This window comes from Diospyros lotus, chromosome 9 (assembly GCF_014633365.1).
Source record: "Diospyros lotus cultivar Yz01 chromosome 9, ASM1463336v1, whole genome shotgun sequence".
In the NCBI taxonomy this organism is placed as follows: domain Eukaryota; kingdom Viridiplantae; phylum Streptophyta; class Magnoliopsida; order Ericales; family Ebenaceae; genus Diospyros; species Diospyros lotus.
Window position 1 is genome coordinate 35883474 of NC_068346.1, and position 20214 is coordinate 35903687.

The following is a 20214-nucleotide window of genomic DNA, read 5'->3' on the forward strand; positions in this document are numbered from 1 at the left end:
AATTATTATTATGCAGAAGGCACCTAAATTACATTTTTTGGATACTTGAAATCAGAGTTCTAATGGTTCCCTTGTGTATGGCCGCCAATATGACGAGGGTTTATCCTACTGAACCTGATCTTTGTACTGTGTTTTCTTCAATTTGAAAAATACATTTAATTAGATTCTTGCACAAAATTTTAAATAATATGACATTCATGTGTCAACTTTGAATATGATGAGTACACGAATTTCTTGCACTTCTAAATTTAGGGTTCTGCTAATTAATCTTAATCCAATTGACCGGATCTATTTTCTTCCTGCCAGGACTATTTTCGTTAAGTTCTTGCAATGCATTATTTTATTCACACCATAAATACTAAAAATGGTTGGACCGCATAAATGCTAAGGCATTCAGTTATGATGCTAAAAATTTTCACAGAGATTGTTTTCCATCCATATAAGACCCACCACAAATAACAACTACTGAACTGAAACACATGGAAGAAGCAAATTGTAAAAAAGAATCTCTGAAAATTTTTAGTCACCCCATTATTAACCTAAAATTGACTCAGACTTCAGAAACAGTAATAAAGCTAAGTACCTTTATCTCATGCCCTCGCAAGCGTTTCATGGTCAAATTTTGAGCAGGAATCTGCATCAGGTAGTCCATCCAGGTAATTAGTAAGTTATGGCCCAAAGAACAAATTTTTTAACCTCTTCACATATAAACAGAGAAGGAATGTTCTAAATGTAATGGACCAACTGCTTCCATCATAAAAAAATTAACATTATTTCACTACCATAGATGGCCAACTAATCAAGAATAGATTTCAATGAGATCAGTTATATTAACATTAAGAGGGAAAGTGAGTGATAGTGAACACATACATTTCATACGCTAGAAGAAATTATTCTAAAGTTCATAGTTTAGACTACAAAAGTCATTAAAATTTGGGGACACATAAATTTTAAAGTTTTTTCCAATTACCATTTTTCAACTTTTGGTCTAATCCTCAAAGACAGTATGAGAGCAACAACTATTAACTTCTCTTGCATTGGCGTACAGTAGTGCATTTCTTCAAATCTTAGCATATGGAATGACCAATCTAAAGTTAAACAATTCTCAACCCACCTTCCTGGGTATTTCACCTTGTCAAAATATCAGGTTTTAGTCTAGTTTAGAAGTACTGTTCCATATTATAAATTAAAAAGACAAAATCCAGAAAAGTGTACATCTGCTATTGGATTGCATAAATCCGAGAGACATTTTACCAATGGCTATCCCTTCTTATTCCTTGCCTGCCCCCCATCCCCGTGGCCCCTCTTTTCAAATGTCTTTTCCAACAATATAACACAGGAAGCTCTGGTAGCATATGCGCATATTTTTCTTAAATGTGGCCTCCTTATGACTTGTAAAAGATGCATCAAGTTACCACCAATTAGACCTTGTAGATAATTTTTTCATATAATTATAGAAATAAGAATACAACATTCCAAATAATTCTCAGAGGAACACTACCATCATCGGTTGCTTTCAGAAGAATTCATGCAATGCATTTCCTATCAAGAAACTTACCAAACGAAACAAGATAGCAAAGGACTAACCTTCTTGCGCTCCTGGCGAATATTTTTCCTTTTATTTTGCTTCATGTCCATCAAGAACTCATCAAAACTGAGGCATGGAAAGGATACAAGTAAATGGATACAAACAATTTAAATGCACATCTAAATGCGGACAAGCAAGAATGCAGCATAAGATTTAGTAGTGTACTACATGGATCCACAAGTTATCAACTGACAACTATAGTTTCCCTGTATATCTAATAACCTGCCTGGATCTGCCCCTACTGGAATGGGGATACCATGCCCACAACCCAGGGAGGAGGGATGGGATTATGGTTCATATAAATAGGTAAAATTCTGGGTGATAACCAAACTAGACAACCCGGCCTCTTAGGTGTCTCCAACAGGAATTGATATCATTGCTGTCACGGGGCATTCATGCTCACAATATCAACAAGATAGAGGCATCTATATGGACATGAAATAAAGAATGCATCTCTTGATGTGCAATTAGATTTTATAGTTAGGTATATTAGAACAACACGTGTAACATCCAAATAATTGAGCATGGAGGAAATGTGGGGAAACAATAGGGTTGGGGTTCATGCCAGTTGTACTCCTCAAGGAAGAGGTGGGGTGCAACATAATGCTCTTTCTTGTGCTTGTCAAGGAGCATGTCTGAGTCCTATAACAATACATTATTTAAGAGGTAACCTGTGAGGTCATCCGTCCTTGCAAAACTTCATTGCAGCCCAGTCACATGGGATTCTACCAGAAATTAACTTACAATTTACATTTTATATTGAGGTACATTAGAATAACATAATGTTCATTTTTAGTGCTTATCAAGGAGCAGTTCTGAATCCTATAACAATATATCATTTAAGAGGCAACCTGTGTAGTTATCTGCCCCTGCAAAACTTTGTTCCAGCCCACATGGAACTTAATGGAGTCTACAATTCATATTGTAAGGCTAAACTGCCCCCATTGCCACATTAGTAAAATCATATGTGACCAGTTCGAAAAATTTTAATTCTAACAAACACGTTAACTCCTTAAACCAGTAAAATCTTGGGCCACCCCACCTGTCTATGGCATAATGGCAGGTGCCAACTGGGGCTTCTCCCCTTAAACAGGGATTCTTGTCATACCAAACCCACCAGCCCAGTTGTCATCCTTGCTAGTGAGAAACACAAGAAGCATCTACTTCAGAGCAGGATGGCATGAAATTAAGTCATTAGGTAGCACCTTAGTCCGTGTTCCTAATCATGCGTGTCATGCAATCTTAAATATCACTCACTTTTTATAATTGCGATTTTTCCAGTGGTACTGCATGCCAATCCTCTGCAGGAACCCCTTTTCCTTCATTTTGTGCCATTCACTTTCAGATGGAAAAGTGACATGCAATGATGAAACCTGAAGCTGTAAACATCCAGAAGTATAGGTCAGGTCACAACAATTTAACCTAGTTTGTTAAATTCTACCAGCACATAGTGAAATGATGGTGTGGTTCATCCCAAACCTTGGCAGTCAGATTCTTCATTGCAGAGACTACAATGTCAAACACCTGATCCTTGAATGGGGTATCCCGTAGTAAGATCCTTTGACCAGTTACTGGAGTGAAGGGTACACAAGATTGTAATTTTGGATAATATCTTAATCCATAACCATAGTAGGCATCTGCCCAAGAATGATCAAAAACGTATTCACCATAAGAATGGCTGCACAGTTGAATCAAAAAATAAATAAGCCAACAGGAAACCAAATAAAGCTGAGGGATAAGAATAAGAAAAACCTAACAGGAAAACTAATTCAGAAGATTCTATCCAGAAAAAAATTCTACACCTTTTAAGATAAAGTGGGCAAACGCCCACTACGTTCATGTGTTCATCCCGAGCTACAATGTGCCTTGGCATCCATCCTGTTTCCTGAATTAGTACAAAAGAAGGCTAAAAAATGGACAGGATTTTCAGGCTTGATTAAATTAAATGGATATTTGATATGGTTATAGTATATGAAAACCTGAAAGATAATATTTCCTGTCGTAGAATGTATAATGATTTCAAAAAAATAAATCAAGACGGTCACTTAAACTGTGATTTTACTTCAAATGGTAGACAATGAAGTATTAAGAAGAAAGTGACAAAAAACCATACTGCAAGGGCAATAAAAACCTATCGCACTTGCAATAAAAAACAGGCTAAACAATGACTACATCAATCTAATAATTTAAAACAAGTAGGACCATATAAATTTAGTTATGTTGTCTACTACTACATATTAGAAGTTAAGCAGACTTACAAGGCTACAGATAAGGAATGGCCAACTAGTTGTTTAATTTCCAGTCAATAATTCCCTAATTCTGTTCAGCCCAGATAGGCACAATTTTGAATAGAAATGTAGTATATAATCCAAGATTAGGTAGCAGGAGTGCTAAATCCCTACCAAAGAGGATGGCTCTGTTCACTTGTTATGTATCCGTGACTTATTCTATTTTCAAGTTCTGAGTTTCAATCACGTTTCTCATAAATTTTAATACAAAATGAAACTCAACTTGAAAGCCACTGTCCAAGTTACAGGGATTCAGCTGGCTACATCCATCTCCTTCTGGTAACTTGATTAAAAAGTATGTCCATTGTTAAATTAAATTTATTTATTTATACCATGACTTGATAAAACAAAAGACAAACTACACATTTTTGTGAAACTCAGACTTTACATGTCAGTTGCAATCTCAGGTCTGACTATGAATTTACCCTTTTTTTATATGTAAATTTCCATTTATAACAGTTTTCATAGGAAAATTATTCTATGCATTACACCTTTGAATATGAGCATAACCAGCCCCCAGAATAAATCTTTCTTGTCATTTACAAAAAAGTTTTCTCTTATCAGAACTCAAGTGTCAAATATAGTTGTGCAGAATCTGACTGTACAATGTCTACAATTGCTACCTTTAGCATTGTCCACATCTGATCACCTAGTAACTTAAAGAAAAATACATGGAAATTTACTATCAGGGGAAACGGACACCGTTCAACTAAAAAGGCCTCTAAAATTGGTTATTTAAGATGGCATCATGTTCAGTAACACACATAATACTCAAATTAATTTACTCGCATTTTAGTTGCAAACATCTTATATATAATGTTGGACGACGAGATTGGGAGTTCAAGTTTAAAAAGGAAAGATACCTCTAAAATTGGTTATTTAAGATGGCATCATGTTCAGTAACACACATAATACTCAAATTAATTTACTCACATTTTAGTTGCAAACATCTTATATATAATGTTGGATGACGAGATTGGGAGTTCAAGTTTAAAAAGGAAAGATAAAGTGGTTGGATAAGATAAGCCTTGAAGGTTTAAAAGATAAGGAAGCCTAGAAGATAAGATAAAGCTCCAAGATTCAAGGGAAAGATACAGTTTCAGATAAATTCTAGCATTTTGAATGTTAGTTACTGTTATCTAAATTTGAATTTATTCTTGTTTTCTAGGAGATAGGATAGATATTTTGTACTTATATAAATACCTCTACTCGGATTTAATAATATTCAAGCAAGCTTTCAAGAATTCAGCTTATTTCATGATATCAGAGCTAAAGTCCTAGTCACCTAGATCTTGAGGTCTACGCTGTTTGAAAATCATGGCCGAAACTCTACCAAACCCAACCATAATCAAAGCCTCAGCCACGAGTTCTCATAATTCCTCATTCTCAGTCCAATTTTTCTACAAACCCTATTGATAACCATCCTCTACAGATTACTCAACATAAATTGAATGGGAGTAATTTCAGATAATGGTTTCAATCTGTGTTGCTCGTAATCAAGGGGAAGGGAAAAGCTGGATACTTGACAGGTGTAATTCCTACTCCACCAAGCATAACAACAAATTATGGCATATGGGAAGCAGAAAATTCAACTATTATGGCATGGCTTATCAACTCAATGAAACCAAGGATTGGTAGAACCTATCTCTTCCACAAGACTGCAGAAGAGATTTGGGATGCAACCCAAGAAATGTATTTCGATTTGGAGAATACCTCTCAATGTTTTGAAATCAGGCCAGCTATTTGTACAACCAGACAAGTTAACCATAATGTTACAAAATAAATGTTTTGACTGAGTTATGGCATGAGATGGATTTATTCTATACTATTAATTGGGAGCGTCCAACTGAAAGCACAAAATACATTAAAATGTTAGAAAAGGATTGTGTTTTTGATTTTCTACATGGTCTTAACTCGGATTTTGATGAAGTTCGTGAAGATTATTAGGTACTAAACCCTTACCTACATTGAGAGAGGTGTTTGTTGAGGTAAGAAGAGAGGAAAGCAGAAGTAAGGTGATGCTCACCCAACAGACAGACTCAATCTTAGGCCATCAACACTCTGCTCTTGCAACTGTAAAAAAGGAGAATACTTTGTCAAAAAATCAAGTGAAGGACAAACAGTGGTGTGACCACTGTAAGAAACCATACCACACGAGAAACATGCTGGAAGATTCATGGCAAACCAGCGAATTGAAAGCCATGAAATAAGAGAGAAACTACCAAATCAGCCCATGCTACTGAAGTCTCCACTGAACCTAGGAACAACACAAATCTAAACTCATCAACAGAGCAGGTTCAAGCCTTATATAGGCTACTAAATCAAACTGCACGTACAAACTCCTCAGGTTGTCCTACTCCTAAGCCAACAACTTTAATAGCCCTACAAGGCATTCCTCAGTACTCATTAATCTCATGAAAGCTCCCTAAACATGTTCGGATAGTGGATATTGGTGCATCAAATCATATGTCAAGTTTGGCTAACTCTATGATGGATTATACACCTTGTAGCACAACTATTGATATTTCTATGGTTGATGGCACAACCTCTCTTGTCTTGGGGTTTGGAACAGTGTGTTTATCAAAACTAAAGTTGAAACATGTTCTACATGTACCTAGATTATAGTGTAATTTACTATCAGTTAGTAAACTTACCAGAGATATGAATTGTAGGGTAATTTTTTTCCCATCCCACTGTATGTTTCAAAACCAGTCTTTGGGGACGATGATTGGCACTGCTAAGGCAAGAGATGGCCTTTACTATATGACATAAGATGTTCCAAGTTCTCCAACCAATAAAGTTTGTCCTTTCTGTAACAGCTAACATCAATGTTCTATTGTGGCATAAACGCCTACGACACCCTAGTTTCCCATATCTAAAATCCTTGTATCCTCACATTTTCATTAATAAAAAACAATCTTTTCAGTGTGAGGCTATGAGCAATGTACCCTAGCTAAACAACCTCATTCTCATTATCCTATACAACCCCATAAACCATCTAAAACTTTTCACTTAATTCATAGTGATATTTGGGATCCTGCTAAACATCCCAATATCTCGAGTTCTCGTTGCTTTATAACCTTTACTGATGATTATACTAGAGTTTGTTAGGTCTATCTTATGAGAGAAAAATTAGATGCCAGTAACACTTTCAAAAGGTTTCACAAACTCATTTTGAATGTGTTTCAAACTCCTATTGTTAGAGTAAAATCACAGCGTTTCCTCGAGACTTTCTCAACCCAATAACTCACAGAAATCACTCAAAACCTCCCAGAACACAAACGATAAAAGAGAACGAACAAGAATAAGAAAACAGTAAAGAACACAAGTGATTTATCCTGGTTCAGTCCCAAATTATGGGACCTACATCCAGACTGATGCAACCTCTCTCAATCTACTATCTTGAAACAATCTTTAGGATGATTACAGAGATAAACCCGAATCCTCACTCAGCTCATATACCCTGAAAGCTAACTGGATTCCCTGAGATTACAAAAGCTTATCCCCAGCCTTACTCTCAGTCACTCAATCAATCCCAATCCACAAGATAGAAACAGAAAACTTCTAAGAATGAAGCTCGCATCCTGCCTACCCCACGATCCCTATTTATAGGCCATAGGGACATGAGTTACAACTGCCTAACTGCATGATCGGAAATAACAAACTCGGTCGGTTGTCCTTCTAGAAACATGCTTTCTGGAAGAATACTCATTCTAACCCTAAAGCAGGAAAAAAAAAACATACAAATGCAGTAGTACAAAATAATCGTCTACAAATGAAGTCCTAATCTAGTACAAATGACATAACAACTATTCATGTTCTTAGAACTTATAATGGTCAAGAATATTTTTCCTATGATTTCATTGACTATCTCTCTGAACATGGCATATTCCATCAAAGTTCATGTCCATACACCCCTCAACAAAATGGGGTGGTTGAGAGAAAAAAAACAAACACCTACTTGAGATAGCCCAAGCCATGATGTTCACTACCTATGTTCCTCATTCCTATTGGGGAGAGGATATTCTTTCCTCCTCTTACCTCATCAATCGTCTTCCATCTAAAGCCCTGCAATTGAGTACTCCTCTTAACACTCTTCGTGATATGTTTCCCCATTCCATCTCCTTACTTCTCTTTCTCCCAAGGTCTTTGGTTGCACTATATATGTTCACAACACTAATCCCTCTCGAACCAAATTTGAACCAAAAGCACTTAAGTGTATCTTTGTTGCGTATTCTCCCTCCCAAAAAGGATACAATTGCTATTGCCCCTCTCGCAATTTTTTTTTGTCCTCCAATGTCACATTCTATGAGGACTGCCCTTTTTATCCTCTGTCACACAGGCAGTTTACCAAGAGTAATTTTTAAATTTTGCTTCTAATTGTAAGTTCCTTCCAACTGTAGCCTTAGGCGCTAGTGGGAGCAGTAGGTTGGTTAGAATCTAGCTGTTACACGATTAAGGAAGAGGGCCCATCTGTCAGGGAATAATTCCCCAAACGTCCTTATATAGGACCCTTTTGTGCAGTATAAAGGCATGCAAAAACAATCAAGAATATTCTCTTCTAGCTACTCTCTCTCTCTCTCTCTCCTTCTTCCTCTGTCTCTCTCTCGTCTATCTCTCTCTCTAATTCCTTGCTATCTCCTTCGCAATTCTCTCGGAATTGTGGTAAACACAACTATCGTCCAACGGGGTTGTGACACATTCGTATCAGAGCACTGTTCTGGTCAGTGGGTGAGAAGGATTTTCGCTGGCTGAGGGGATGCGTATGAAGAACTTTGAAACACAGTTGTAGCAAACTGGGGTGGTCGTGGCGAAATGTCAAAGTAAGATGGAGCAATTGGGGCTGGGTACGACTCGAAATTAGGAGGCGATCCTTGCACTGGACCGCCGGGTGGAGAGCGCCGGAATGGAAAGGAGGTTGGACGAGTCCATTAGACGGGTACGGGAGGAACTAGCTGCACAAATGCAGCAGTACATGGCCATGCTAGGCCGACAACAACTGATAAGGCTAGCACCTGACTTCCCTCCGAGAGAAGGGATAGACCCTATCCTTCAAAGGGATAGAGCTGGTCGGGAGTTGGAAATACATGAGGAGGAGCTTAACCAACTAGGGTGGCAGAGAAGAAGGAATACTAGGAAGAGGGCCAGCAGGTCTGATGAACCATCAACCAAAAGGGTTCCCTCTCCCTAAGATGGACATTCCAGTGTTCGAAGGGATTAACCCACGATGGTGGATAAGGAAAGGCTGTTCGAATGGCATAACATTCTAGAGCCGCAGAAGGTGCCGCTGGCAGCAACCTACTTCAATGAGGAGGTTGATGTTTGGTATCAAGGAGTCATACGACCAAGGAGAAACCTGACAAGGGGGGAGTTCATAGAGGCTTTATGTGGAAGGTTTGGAGAAAAAAGTATGGCCGACATTGTGGAAGAGTTCAACAAGCTTAAACAGTCGGGAAGTGTAGAGATGTACCAAAAACGCTTTGAGGAGCTGAGGTCTTACATGATCCAATACAACCCCTATCTCACCGAAGCCTATTTTGCATCAAGTTACTTGAGTGGCCTCAATGACGAATTAAGGCCGATGGTTAAGGTGCTTAGACCCCAAACTGTAGCTCAAGCATCGGAAGATGCTCGGTTACAGGAGCTAGCAGTAGAAGCCTTGTTAAAGAGGCAAAGGCTGGCAGACAAGGGGAATGATGGCAGGGACCCAAAATGGAGTAGGGAGGTATTCTAATCGGGAAGCAAGCAAGGGTACTAGCGGGGTAAGAGGAGTTGTGGGTCAAAGCACAGCACCCCCAGGAGATCCATTGAGGGAGCAAAGAAGATTAGCAGGACTATGCTTCTGGTGTGGAGACAAGTACCACCCGGGGCAGCTTTGCAGAGGTAGATTCTGCTGTTAGAAGGGAATAAAGGAAGTGACTAGGAGGTGGAGGAAGAGATAGAGGAGGATGACGGGGGCATGGAAGACAATGGAGAAATATCTATTCATGCCCTGAAGGGGGTGGCCAATAACAAAATTATTAAGGTAGGAGGACAGGCCAAGGGGAGTACCCTGATGATTTTGATCGATAGTGGGAGTACCCACAGTTTTATTGACGAGCACACAGTAAGGAGGCTAAATTGTTAGTTGACAGGGACGCCACCCTTAAGCGTGACAATGGCCAATGGCCAGAAGGTGTTGAGTACTTCGGCCTACAATGGGTTTTCGTGGAAAATGCAAGGGGAGAAATTTGTAACCGATTTAAGGCTGCTGCGATATGGTCTTGGGGGTGGATTGGATGAAAGGAGTAAGCCCTATTAGTTTTGATTTTAACCGCATGGAAGTATCCTTCGAGAAGGAGGGCAAAAGAATGACCATCACGAGCGGAAAAGAAGCTGGGGTGTGCAAGCTGATGTCTGGGAAAGTTCTGAGGAGAGTCATGAAGGGGAAGTGGGTTTAATGAGTACAACTCTTTTCAATAGTGACCACAGAAGACACACCCGAGGAACAAGGAGAGCTGGGGCAGTATTACCTAACAGTCAACAACCGAAAGGAGCCTCCTGATTTGGTAACACATTTGGATTTACTTGATGAATTATTGGTGAAATATGAGGACCTCTTCGTAGAACCAAGTGATAGAGTTGTAACCTGGGAGCTAATCATAAGAGTTGTGAGTTGGCTGCATTTCTAATTAATCTTGGACATATTTTGATTAATATCAGTATTTCTCTTATAATACGTGGCAATACGTTCATCTTTATATTTTACTATTTAGATGAGTCCCAAGAGTGTAGCAATGTCAATCGAGTTATGATGAGATCATACTAATGAGATCGAATGACTGATGTTTCTTTCTTTAACTATTCTTGGTCATAGGACTATAGAGTGGGGCCTCTATAGTACCGTCAAGACTAGTACACACTATGCATGCTCGTAAGGAGGGTAGTTGATCTCAGTGACACTAATACAAGTGTGTAGGTGCTCATTAGTGAATGATTTCACTGAATGACCTAACTTGAGAACACCCAAATGGTAATTCTTACTAAATGTCAATTGGGAGTTCTATGTGGCGACAGGTGCTAGTAATCTCTTTTCCTGAGGTACCACAGTTACCTTGTATGAGAAGTGTCATGTTTTGATGCCACTGTACGGGGTCTAGTAAGATGGGTCCCTAATAGGATGGTTATTGAGTATGATCTGAATTATACGAAGGTAGGTGAGTATGCAAAATGGAATCTATCGACCTTAGTAAGATTTAAAAGGTATATGCCCTATGTGAACGAAAAAGTCACAACTTGAGGAGTCGTTGGCCAATGCAGATAGTTGAGAATTAATAAGAGTTATTAATTCAACTATATGAGTTGTGGATTTAACATTCGTACATATAGTGTTGGTTATTAGAAATTTGATATTTTACCATACTTCTAGACTATACCAGGGCATTATGATAGAGGGATCGAATAGCACTGAAACTTGTCAGGGAAAGGTTCATTAGAAGTGCCATTTGCATTTCATTATGATATGGGGGCTATGATACGTTGTTAGACGTCAATCTTAGTCTAAAGGCAAGATAATAATTTTTGTCATGAGATGAAATAAATTAAGGATCATAATCAAAGAGTTTTATTAGGGGTAGGATTCTATAAATTGCCCTTTTCAATCTTCATAGTGAACCTACAAGGTCACACACAAATAAAGAAGAAGTTTCATGGAATTTTTAGTGGGACCGAAAAATGTTTTTGGGGCCCATAAGAATTCATGGACTTTTGGGACGAGCTAGCACTCGCGGAAAAGTCCATGAGATGTCGACAAAATGAGCAAAAAGTAAAACAAGGTAAAAACCCACAATTGGGTTTGAGTCTTGGTCCAACATGTTTGGGTTTTCTTTAAATCCCTAGTTTGACTAGGTTTTGGGTTGGGCCTTGGCCCATCATATCTAATAACATGCTTGGCCTTTCTATAAATACCTAGTTTGACTAGGGTTTGAAGGATGGCTCTCCATTTTGCCTCATAACCCCTTTGGCTTTCTAGAGAGAGAAAGTTGGTTTTTGAGAAAAACCAACCATATCTCTAAGTGTTGGATTAGATCTTGCATGGTTGATGCAAGGAGATCAAAGAGGCGTGCTCATAGACATCGATTGAAGCATCTCTTTGGTGTGAATCACTTATAGAGGGTGGGTAATGCCTCGTGGCACAAAAATTCATCCATTCTTCATTGGACAATCAAAATGTTTGATTTTTCGTTATATGTTCTTTATTTTTGAGAGATTATATATTTGCAAACTAGATCTGTTCATTTCGGGTTTCAATATTAGCCAAAGAGTTTGGTTGATCCAAATAATTTTAAATTTCTGCTGCGTTTGGATCCAAGAAACCCACCAGTGGTATCAGAGCCTTGGTTTGCATCTATATAATTTTTCAAAGATTTATGGTTTATTTATGTGATTGTTGGACATATATTTATGTTTTTGAAAATCAAAATGATTTGTTGGATAAGATCCAAACCAGAAGCATACTAGCAGTGTTGTAGATTTGATTTAGCATTGCTGGGCAGTGTTAGAAATCAAATTTGAAGCTGTTGAACTTGCTAGAAATGCCAAGGAAGTGTTCCAAAATGGCAAATGGGTGGCTGGGCAAAAAATTGGGCGCGCACGTGCACGAGCGCTGGGCGCTGCGTGCGCGCGCATAGGCACCCAAGGGCGCACACGAGCGCGGTCGCAGGCAGGGCCCGCGCTTGCCGCTTTGTGCGGCCGCGTGCAGCTCAGTGCGCGGGCTGGGCCTGCGCACTGTTTCCCAGCCCACCCAGCAAAATTTTTTTTTTAATTTTATTTAAATAAAAAAATAAAAAAAATTCTTTTCAAAAACATTTAGGTATAAATTGTTATACCAAGTCCAACAATCATATAAATATTTAAAAATATGCTTTTAATTGTTATTAGCATGTTATGGATGAATGTCTTTTGATTTGGTCATGGACTTAGGACACTACATGGATGATATATGTGTGATGTGGATGTATAAATATTTTATTTGACACTATAATCATATAAATATTTTATTTGACGGCCTGCGTGCTGAGGAACGCCGTCTTTATGTGACGGTTGTAAAATAATAATTGCTTTTATTTTCATTGTAAATGAGTTTATAGTGAATTGTAAAAGCAATGGATTCATACCAAGCGAGACATGATTTGGAGAGAAGTCGTCAATGGAAAAATAATCAAGGAAACGAAGACCCTATGTCAAAGGGTTATGCTTGTAATAGTTATAGCGTTTCCTTTTATTGCACCCACAAATGCACTGCACAATTCCAATGGTTAGAATTGCGCATAGAATGCATGATTGAGTCCATGACCATATCGATTATTTGATGCAATGTTTATTCATATAGTTGATGTATGTTAAAACGTTGCATGTGAAAAGTGAGACCTAAAATAAAATTGAGCTAACAAAAGACCTATACATAAAATTAAGGTGTAAGTGTGAAACATTAAGAATGATTCACATAGCCTTCCTACTAATTTATGGGTGGATTGGTGATTCTAACTTTGCAAGTTATAGGGCACACCTGAGGCTTGCTTAGAAAGGAAAACCAGTGAAACCCATTATAACATGAAATGAGATATGATGGGAGAGTCATGTGGCTGCAAGGCACACCAGAGGTCTGTATGATGAACCCATACATGTCACGAAATTGTAGGATCCCTTAATCATGGATACATATCCGCAAGGCATACTTGAGGCCATGTATTGCATGAAGGCTAAATAAAATTACAAGTTGCATGAGATGCAATTGGTAAGAGTTACCTACCTACTAAAGAATGCATGGTCATAGGGCACACCCGAGATTATGTCATACATGTTAGTATGGATTGTAATACTCACTAGGAAGCCAAATAGTTGGATTTCCTTAGATGTCCACGTGTGGGCTAGACTTCTAAAACAATAGTGGGAGACCTTAAGAATAAAGTCCGTTTCTTATTGTATTAATTAATCAAAGTCCTTTTGCTAATTATCTTCAATCAATTTTATTTCTCCAGATTAATTCTATAATCATGTCTACATCATATGACAATAATAAACTAAAAGGATTTTGCTTCTATTGTAATAAAGTTGGGCATTGAAAGAGGAATTGCAAGCTTTATCTGGATAAGATCTAGAAGAAGAAACGTGTCAATGTTTCTAAAGGTGTGTTAATGTTTGAACTAAATTTGTCGCAAAAGAATAGTTCTTTATGGATGGAGAGGTGGAGCAAGAGTTGTAATGATCCAGCTCATATTTGTAATGAGCTAAGAATAGTTCTTTATGTTTGAACTAAGATCCAGCTCATATTTGTAATGATTTGCGGATGGTGACAAATAGACGTTCATTGTTGCATGGATAGGTGGACTCGCTTGTTGGAAATGGAGCAAGAGTTGCTGTATTGCAAGTAGGTGATGCCACACTCTCTTTAGCGAACAATAAGACTTTAGTTTTGACCAATTGCTATTATGTGCCTGAAATAGTCAAAAACATCATTTCAATTTCTAGATGGACTAATGATGGTTTTAAACTATCATTTGAGGACAATGGTTGTTCTATTTTCCTAAATAAAGAGTTATTTGGGCATGGCACATTAGAAAATGGTCTTTACGTTCTTGATATGCATGATGATGTATATCACATAGAACCTACCAAAAGGAAAATGGATGAATCAAATATGGAATATCTTTGGCATTGCCGTCTCAGTCACATAAGTGAGAAGAGACTTAACAAGTTAGTCGTTGGAGGCTACTTAGGACAATTTGATTATGAATCTTATAGTACTTGTGAGTCTTGTATCAAAGGTAAGATGACTAAGATTCCACTTGTAGGACAAGGGGAAAAGGCATTGAACTTGTTGGACCTAATACATACTGATGTATGTGGACCAATGTCCATACATGCTAAAGGAGGATATTCGCATTTTATCACCTTTATTGATGATTACTCTAGATTTGGATATGTGTATTTAATGAAATACAAATCTGAAGCTTACGAGTTTTTCAAGGAGTATAAGGTAGAGATAGAGAAACAAACTGGTAAGAGTATTAAAGTCCTTCGATCAGATCGAGAAGATGAATACTTAAACCATGAGTTTCTTGAATATCTCAAAGAACATGGGATTAGATCTCAATGGACACCTCCTGCTACCCCACAATTAAATGGAGTAGCTGAAAGGAGAAATCGTACTTTGTTAGACATGGTGCGGTCCATGATGGAACTTGCAAACCTTCCTTTTATCATTTTGGGGATATGCCCTAGAAACAACAGCTTATTTACTGAATAAGGTTCCAAGTAAATCAGTTTCTACTACTCCACATGAGATTTGGACTGGAAATAAAGTGGTTCTAAATCATATAAAGGCATGGGGATGTCCTGCATATGTTAAGAGACTGAATCCTGATAAACTTGAAGCTAGGAGCTCCAAGTGCTATTTTGTGGGATATCCAAGAGCAACTCGAGGATATTATTTCTACAATCCTGAGGAACAAAAAGTGTTTGTCTCCAAGAATGCTATTTTTCTTGAGTACGAGTTACTTGAAGGAAAAATTTTGGATAGTAGAATAGATCTTGAAGAAATTCAAGAACCACAAATGGATACTAATGAACCTATTCAAGAACCTTTTGAAACGGTTCCACTACGTAAGTCTATAAGAACTTCGAGACCACCTGAAAAGTATATGAGATATATCGATCAAAATGGTCAAGATATTCTGGTTATAGAGGATGAGGATCCTCAGACTTACGAAGAGGCGATAACTGGTATCGACTCTAAAGAATGGCTTGAAGCAATGAGATCTAAAATGGAATCCATGTACTCCAACCAAGTTTGGAACTTGGTCCATCCACCAGAAGGCATAAAGCCTATTGGAAGCAAATGGGTCTTTAAGAGAAAGACTGGAGTTGATGGAAAAGTTGAGACTTATAAAGCTAGATTGGTAGCAAAAGGATATCGTCAGAAACAAGGTGTTGATTATGACGAAACATTTTCTCTAGTTGCTATGCTTAAGTCCATTAGGATCTTATTGGCTACAGCTGCACACTATGATTATGAAATTTGGCAAATGGATGTGAAAATAACTTTCCTTTATGGAAATCTGAATGAGGATCTGTACATGACACAAACTAAGGGTTTCATATCCAAGAATTTTCCAAATCAGGTGTGCAAGCTTAATAGATCCATTGATGGATTAAAACAAGCCTCTCGTAGTTGGAACATTCGGTTTGATGAGGCGGTAAAAACGTTTGACTTCATCAAGAATCCGGACGAGTCTTGTGTATACAAGAAGGTTAGTGGGAGCAAGATTGTCTTTTTGGTTTTATATGTCGATGACATACTTTTGATTGGTAATGACATAGGGATGTTACAATCAATCAAGGTATGGTTGTCTAAAAACTTCTCCATGAAAGATTTGGGTGAGGGATCCTACACATTGGGGATAAAGATCTATAGAGATAGATCTAATAGGATGCTAGGTCTAACCCAATCAATGTACATAGAAAATGTGCTAAAGAGGTTTAGCATGAAGAATTCCAAGAGATGATCCATACCGATGAGCCAAGGAATTCATCTTTTTAAGAAGCATTCCCCAAATACTTCTGAAGAAAGAGAGCATATGAGTAGGATTTCTTATGCATCAGCTATAGGATCTATCATGTACGCTATGCTATGTACAAGGCCTGATGTAGCACATGCTCTGAGTGTCATGAGCCGATATCAGGTGGACCCAAGGTGAGGAACACTGGAAAGCAGTTAAAAATATCCTTAAGTACTTAAGAAGAACTAAGGATATGTTCCTTGTCTATAGAGGAGGTGAATTGAAACTTGAAGGCTTTACAGACTCTAGTTTTCAATCTGATGTAGATGATAGCAAATCCAATTCTGAATTTGTGTTTTTGCTGAATGGTGGTGCAGTGAGTTGGAAGAGTTCCAAAGAGGAAATCACTGCAGACTCTACTTGTGAGGTAGAGTACATTGCAGCATTGGAAGCGGCCAAAGAAGCAGTTTGGATGAAAAAGTTCCTCATGAAACTAGAAGTGGTTCCATCCATTGTTGATCCAGTCCTTGTGTATTGTGACAACAATGGGGCAATAGCTCAAGCCAAGGAGCCAAGGTCTCATCAGCAAACCAAACACATTCTAAGGCGCTTCCACATCATTAGAGAGATTATAAAAAGAGGAGATGTAAGAATTGACAGGGTTTCCAGCAAGGATAACATAGCAGATCCATTTACCAAAGCTCTTTCATAGAAACCTTTCGAGAGACATCTTGAGAAGATGGGTATCTTGTATAAGGGTGATTGGCTTTAGGTTAAGTGGAGATTGATAGAGTTGTAACCTGGGAGCTAATCATAAAAGTTGTGAGTTGGCTGCATTTCTAATTAATCTTGGACATATTTTGATTAATATCAGTATTTCTCTTATAATACGTGGCAATACGTTCATCTTTATATTTTACTATTTAGATGAGTCCCAAGAATGTAGCAATGTCAATTGAGTTATGATGAGATCATACTAATGAAATCGAATGACTGATGTTTCATTCTTTAACTATTCCTGGTCATAGGACTATAGAGTGGAGCCTCTATAGTACTGTCAAGACCAGTACACACTATGCATGCTCGTAAGGAGGGTAGTTGATCTCATTGACTACTTGTGGTGACACTAATGCAAGTGTGTAGGTGCTTATTAATGAATGAGTTCACTGAATGACCTAACTTGAGAACACCCAAATGGTAATTCTTACTAAATGTCAATTGGGAGTTCTATGTGGCAATAGGTGCTAGTAATCTCTTTTCCTAAGGTACCACAAATATCTTGTATGAGGAGTGACACGTTTTGATGCCACTGTACGGGATCCAGTAAGATGGGTCCCTAATAGGGTGGTTATTGAGTATGATCCGAATCATACGAAGGTAGGTGAATATGCAAGATGAAATCTATCAACCATAATAAGATTTAAAAGGTATATGCCCTATGTGAATGAAGAAATCACAACTTGAAGAGTCGTTGGTTAACGCAGATAGTTGAGAATTAATAAGAGTTATTAATTCGACTATATGAGTTGTGGATTTAATATTCATACACATAGTGTTGGTTATTAGAAGTTTGACATTTTACCATACTTCTAGATTATACCGAGGCATTATGATAGAGGGATCGAATAGTACTAAAACTTGTCAGGGAAAGGTTCATTAGAAGTGTCATTTGCATTTCATTATGATATGGGGGCTATGATACATTGCTAGACGTCAATCTTAATCTAAGGCAAGATAATAATTTTTGTCATGAGATGAAATAAATTAAGGATTATAATCAAAGAGTTTTATTAGGAGTAGGATTCTATAAATTGCCCTTTGCCATCTTCATAGTGAACCGATAAGGTCACACACAAACAAAGAAGAAGTTTCATGGAATTTTTAGTGGGATCGAAAAATGTTTTGGGGCCTATAAGAATTCGTGGATTTTTGGGGCGAGTTAGCACTCGCGGAAAAGTCCATGAGATGTCAACAAAATGAGCAAAAAGTAAAACAAGGTAAAAACCCACAATTAGGTTTGGGCCTTGGTCCAACATGTTTGGGTTTTCTTTAAATCCCTAGTTTGACTAGGTTTTGGGTTGGGCCTTGGCCCATCATGTCTAATAACATGCTTGGTCTTTCTATAAATACCTAGTTTGACTAGGGTTTGAAGGATGGCTCTCCATTTTGCCTCATAACCCCTTTGGCTTTCTAGAGAGAGAAAGTTGGTTTTTGAGAAAAACCAACCATATCTCTAAGTGTTGGATTAGATCTTGCATGGTTGATGCAAGGAGATCAAAAGGGCATGCTCATAGACATCGATTGAAGCATCTCTTTGGTGTGAATCACTTATAGAGGGTGGGTAACGCCTCGTGGCACAAAAATTCATCCATTCTTCATCGGACAATCAAAATGTTTGATTTTTCGTTATATGTTCTTTATTTTTGAGAGATTATATATTTGCAAACTAGATCCGTTCATTTCGGGTTTCAATATTAGCCAAAGAGTTTGGTTGATCCAAATAATTTTAAATTTCGCTGCGTTTGGATCCAAAAAACCCAACACCAAGATCCCTACCTCCTAACCGACTGTTTAACCATTCTATTAACCTCAAGCCAAATACATAACCAGTTAATATTAGGGGCTACCGATACCCACCTATCCAAAAGAATGAGATTGAGAGGATGGTTAGGGATATGTTCCAACAATCCATTATCAAACCAAGCCAAAGCCCCTTTGCTTCACTTGTTTTGTTAGTGAAAAAGGAGGATGGAACATGGCGGTTTTGTGTAGACTACCGCCACTTGAATTCCATCACAATCAAGGATAAATTTCCCATACCCTTGGTGGAAGATCTTTTAGACGAACTCTACAATGCCAAGTTCTTTTCCAAACTTGATTTACACTCGGGTTATCATCAAATTAGGATAAAACCCGAGGATACTCCTAAAACTGCATTCAAGACCCACCATGGCCACTTTGAATTTCTGGTAATGCCATTTGGGCTTACCAACACCCCAGCCACCTTTCAATCACTCATGAACCGCATCTTTAAGCCCCACTTGTGGAAATTCATCTTAGTTTTCTTTGATGACATCTTTATCTATAGCTCCATCTTCGAACAACACTTATTGCACTTGCAAACCACCCTAGACATCCTCTAGTCCCACCAATTATTCATCAAGAAATCCAAATGTGAGTTTGGTCAAGGGCAGGTGGACTATTTTGGGCACATAATCTCTAAGGAAAAGGTGAGCACTGATCCTAGGAATATCGAAGTTATGGTGTCCTGTCCAAGGCCCACGACTATGAGGGCCCTAAGGGGATTTCTTGGGTTAACAGGTTATTATCAGCGGTTTGTTAAGAACTATGGAGTCATCAGCCGACCACTGACTGAGTTGCTGAAAAAGGGAGAGTTTCATTGGGGTCCCAAGGCAGAAAAGGCATTCAACGAGGTGAAGGAGGCCATGAGCAGGGTGCCTGAGTTGAAGCTGCTAAATTTTGAGAAGCCTTTTACCTTGGAAACCGATGCATGTGGCACTGGCATTGGGGCAGTGCTGGCACAGGAAGGAAGGCTAATTGCCTTCCTAAGCCAAGTGCTAGGACCTAGACATTCTGGGTTAAGCATCTATGAGAAGTGGCGATTCATCATCAAAACAGATCACAAAAGCCTAAAATACCTTTTGCAGCAAAGACTTCAAACGCAGTTGCAGCGCAAGGGAATGGCTAAGCTCATGGGATTAGATTACACGATACAATATAGAAAAGGTAAAGAAAACATAGCTGCGGATGCCCTCTCCCAGTGCCATGAAGAAGCATT

General features: G+C 38.3%; 1 protein-coding gene across 2 annotated transcripts in view; it reads right to left on the bottom strand.

Annotated features, from left to right (window-relative positions):
- Window positions 1-20214, bottom strand: part of LOC127809869 (uncharacterized) — a 54166-nt gene that overhangs the window by 2230 nt on the left and 31722 nt on the right. The window contains exons 4-8 of one of the 2 annotated variants that reach the window (XM_052349020.1): window positions 3391-3494; window positions 3068-3266; window positions 2846-2967; window positions 1588-1654; window positions 584-634 (exon numbers count right to left, since the gene is read on the bottom strand). In XM_052349020.1, the coding sequence (XP_052204980.1) occupies window positions 584-634; window positions 1588-1654; window positions 2846-2967; window positions 3068-3266; window positions 3391-3494 (543 nt within the window). The remainder of the gene's footprint in view (window positions 1-583; window positions 635-1587; window positions 1655-2845; window positions 2968-3067; window positions 3267-3390; window positions 3495-20214) is intronic. The other variant, XM_052349021.1, reaches the window with a different exon arrangement.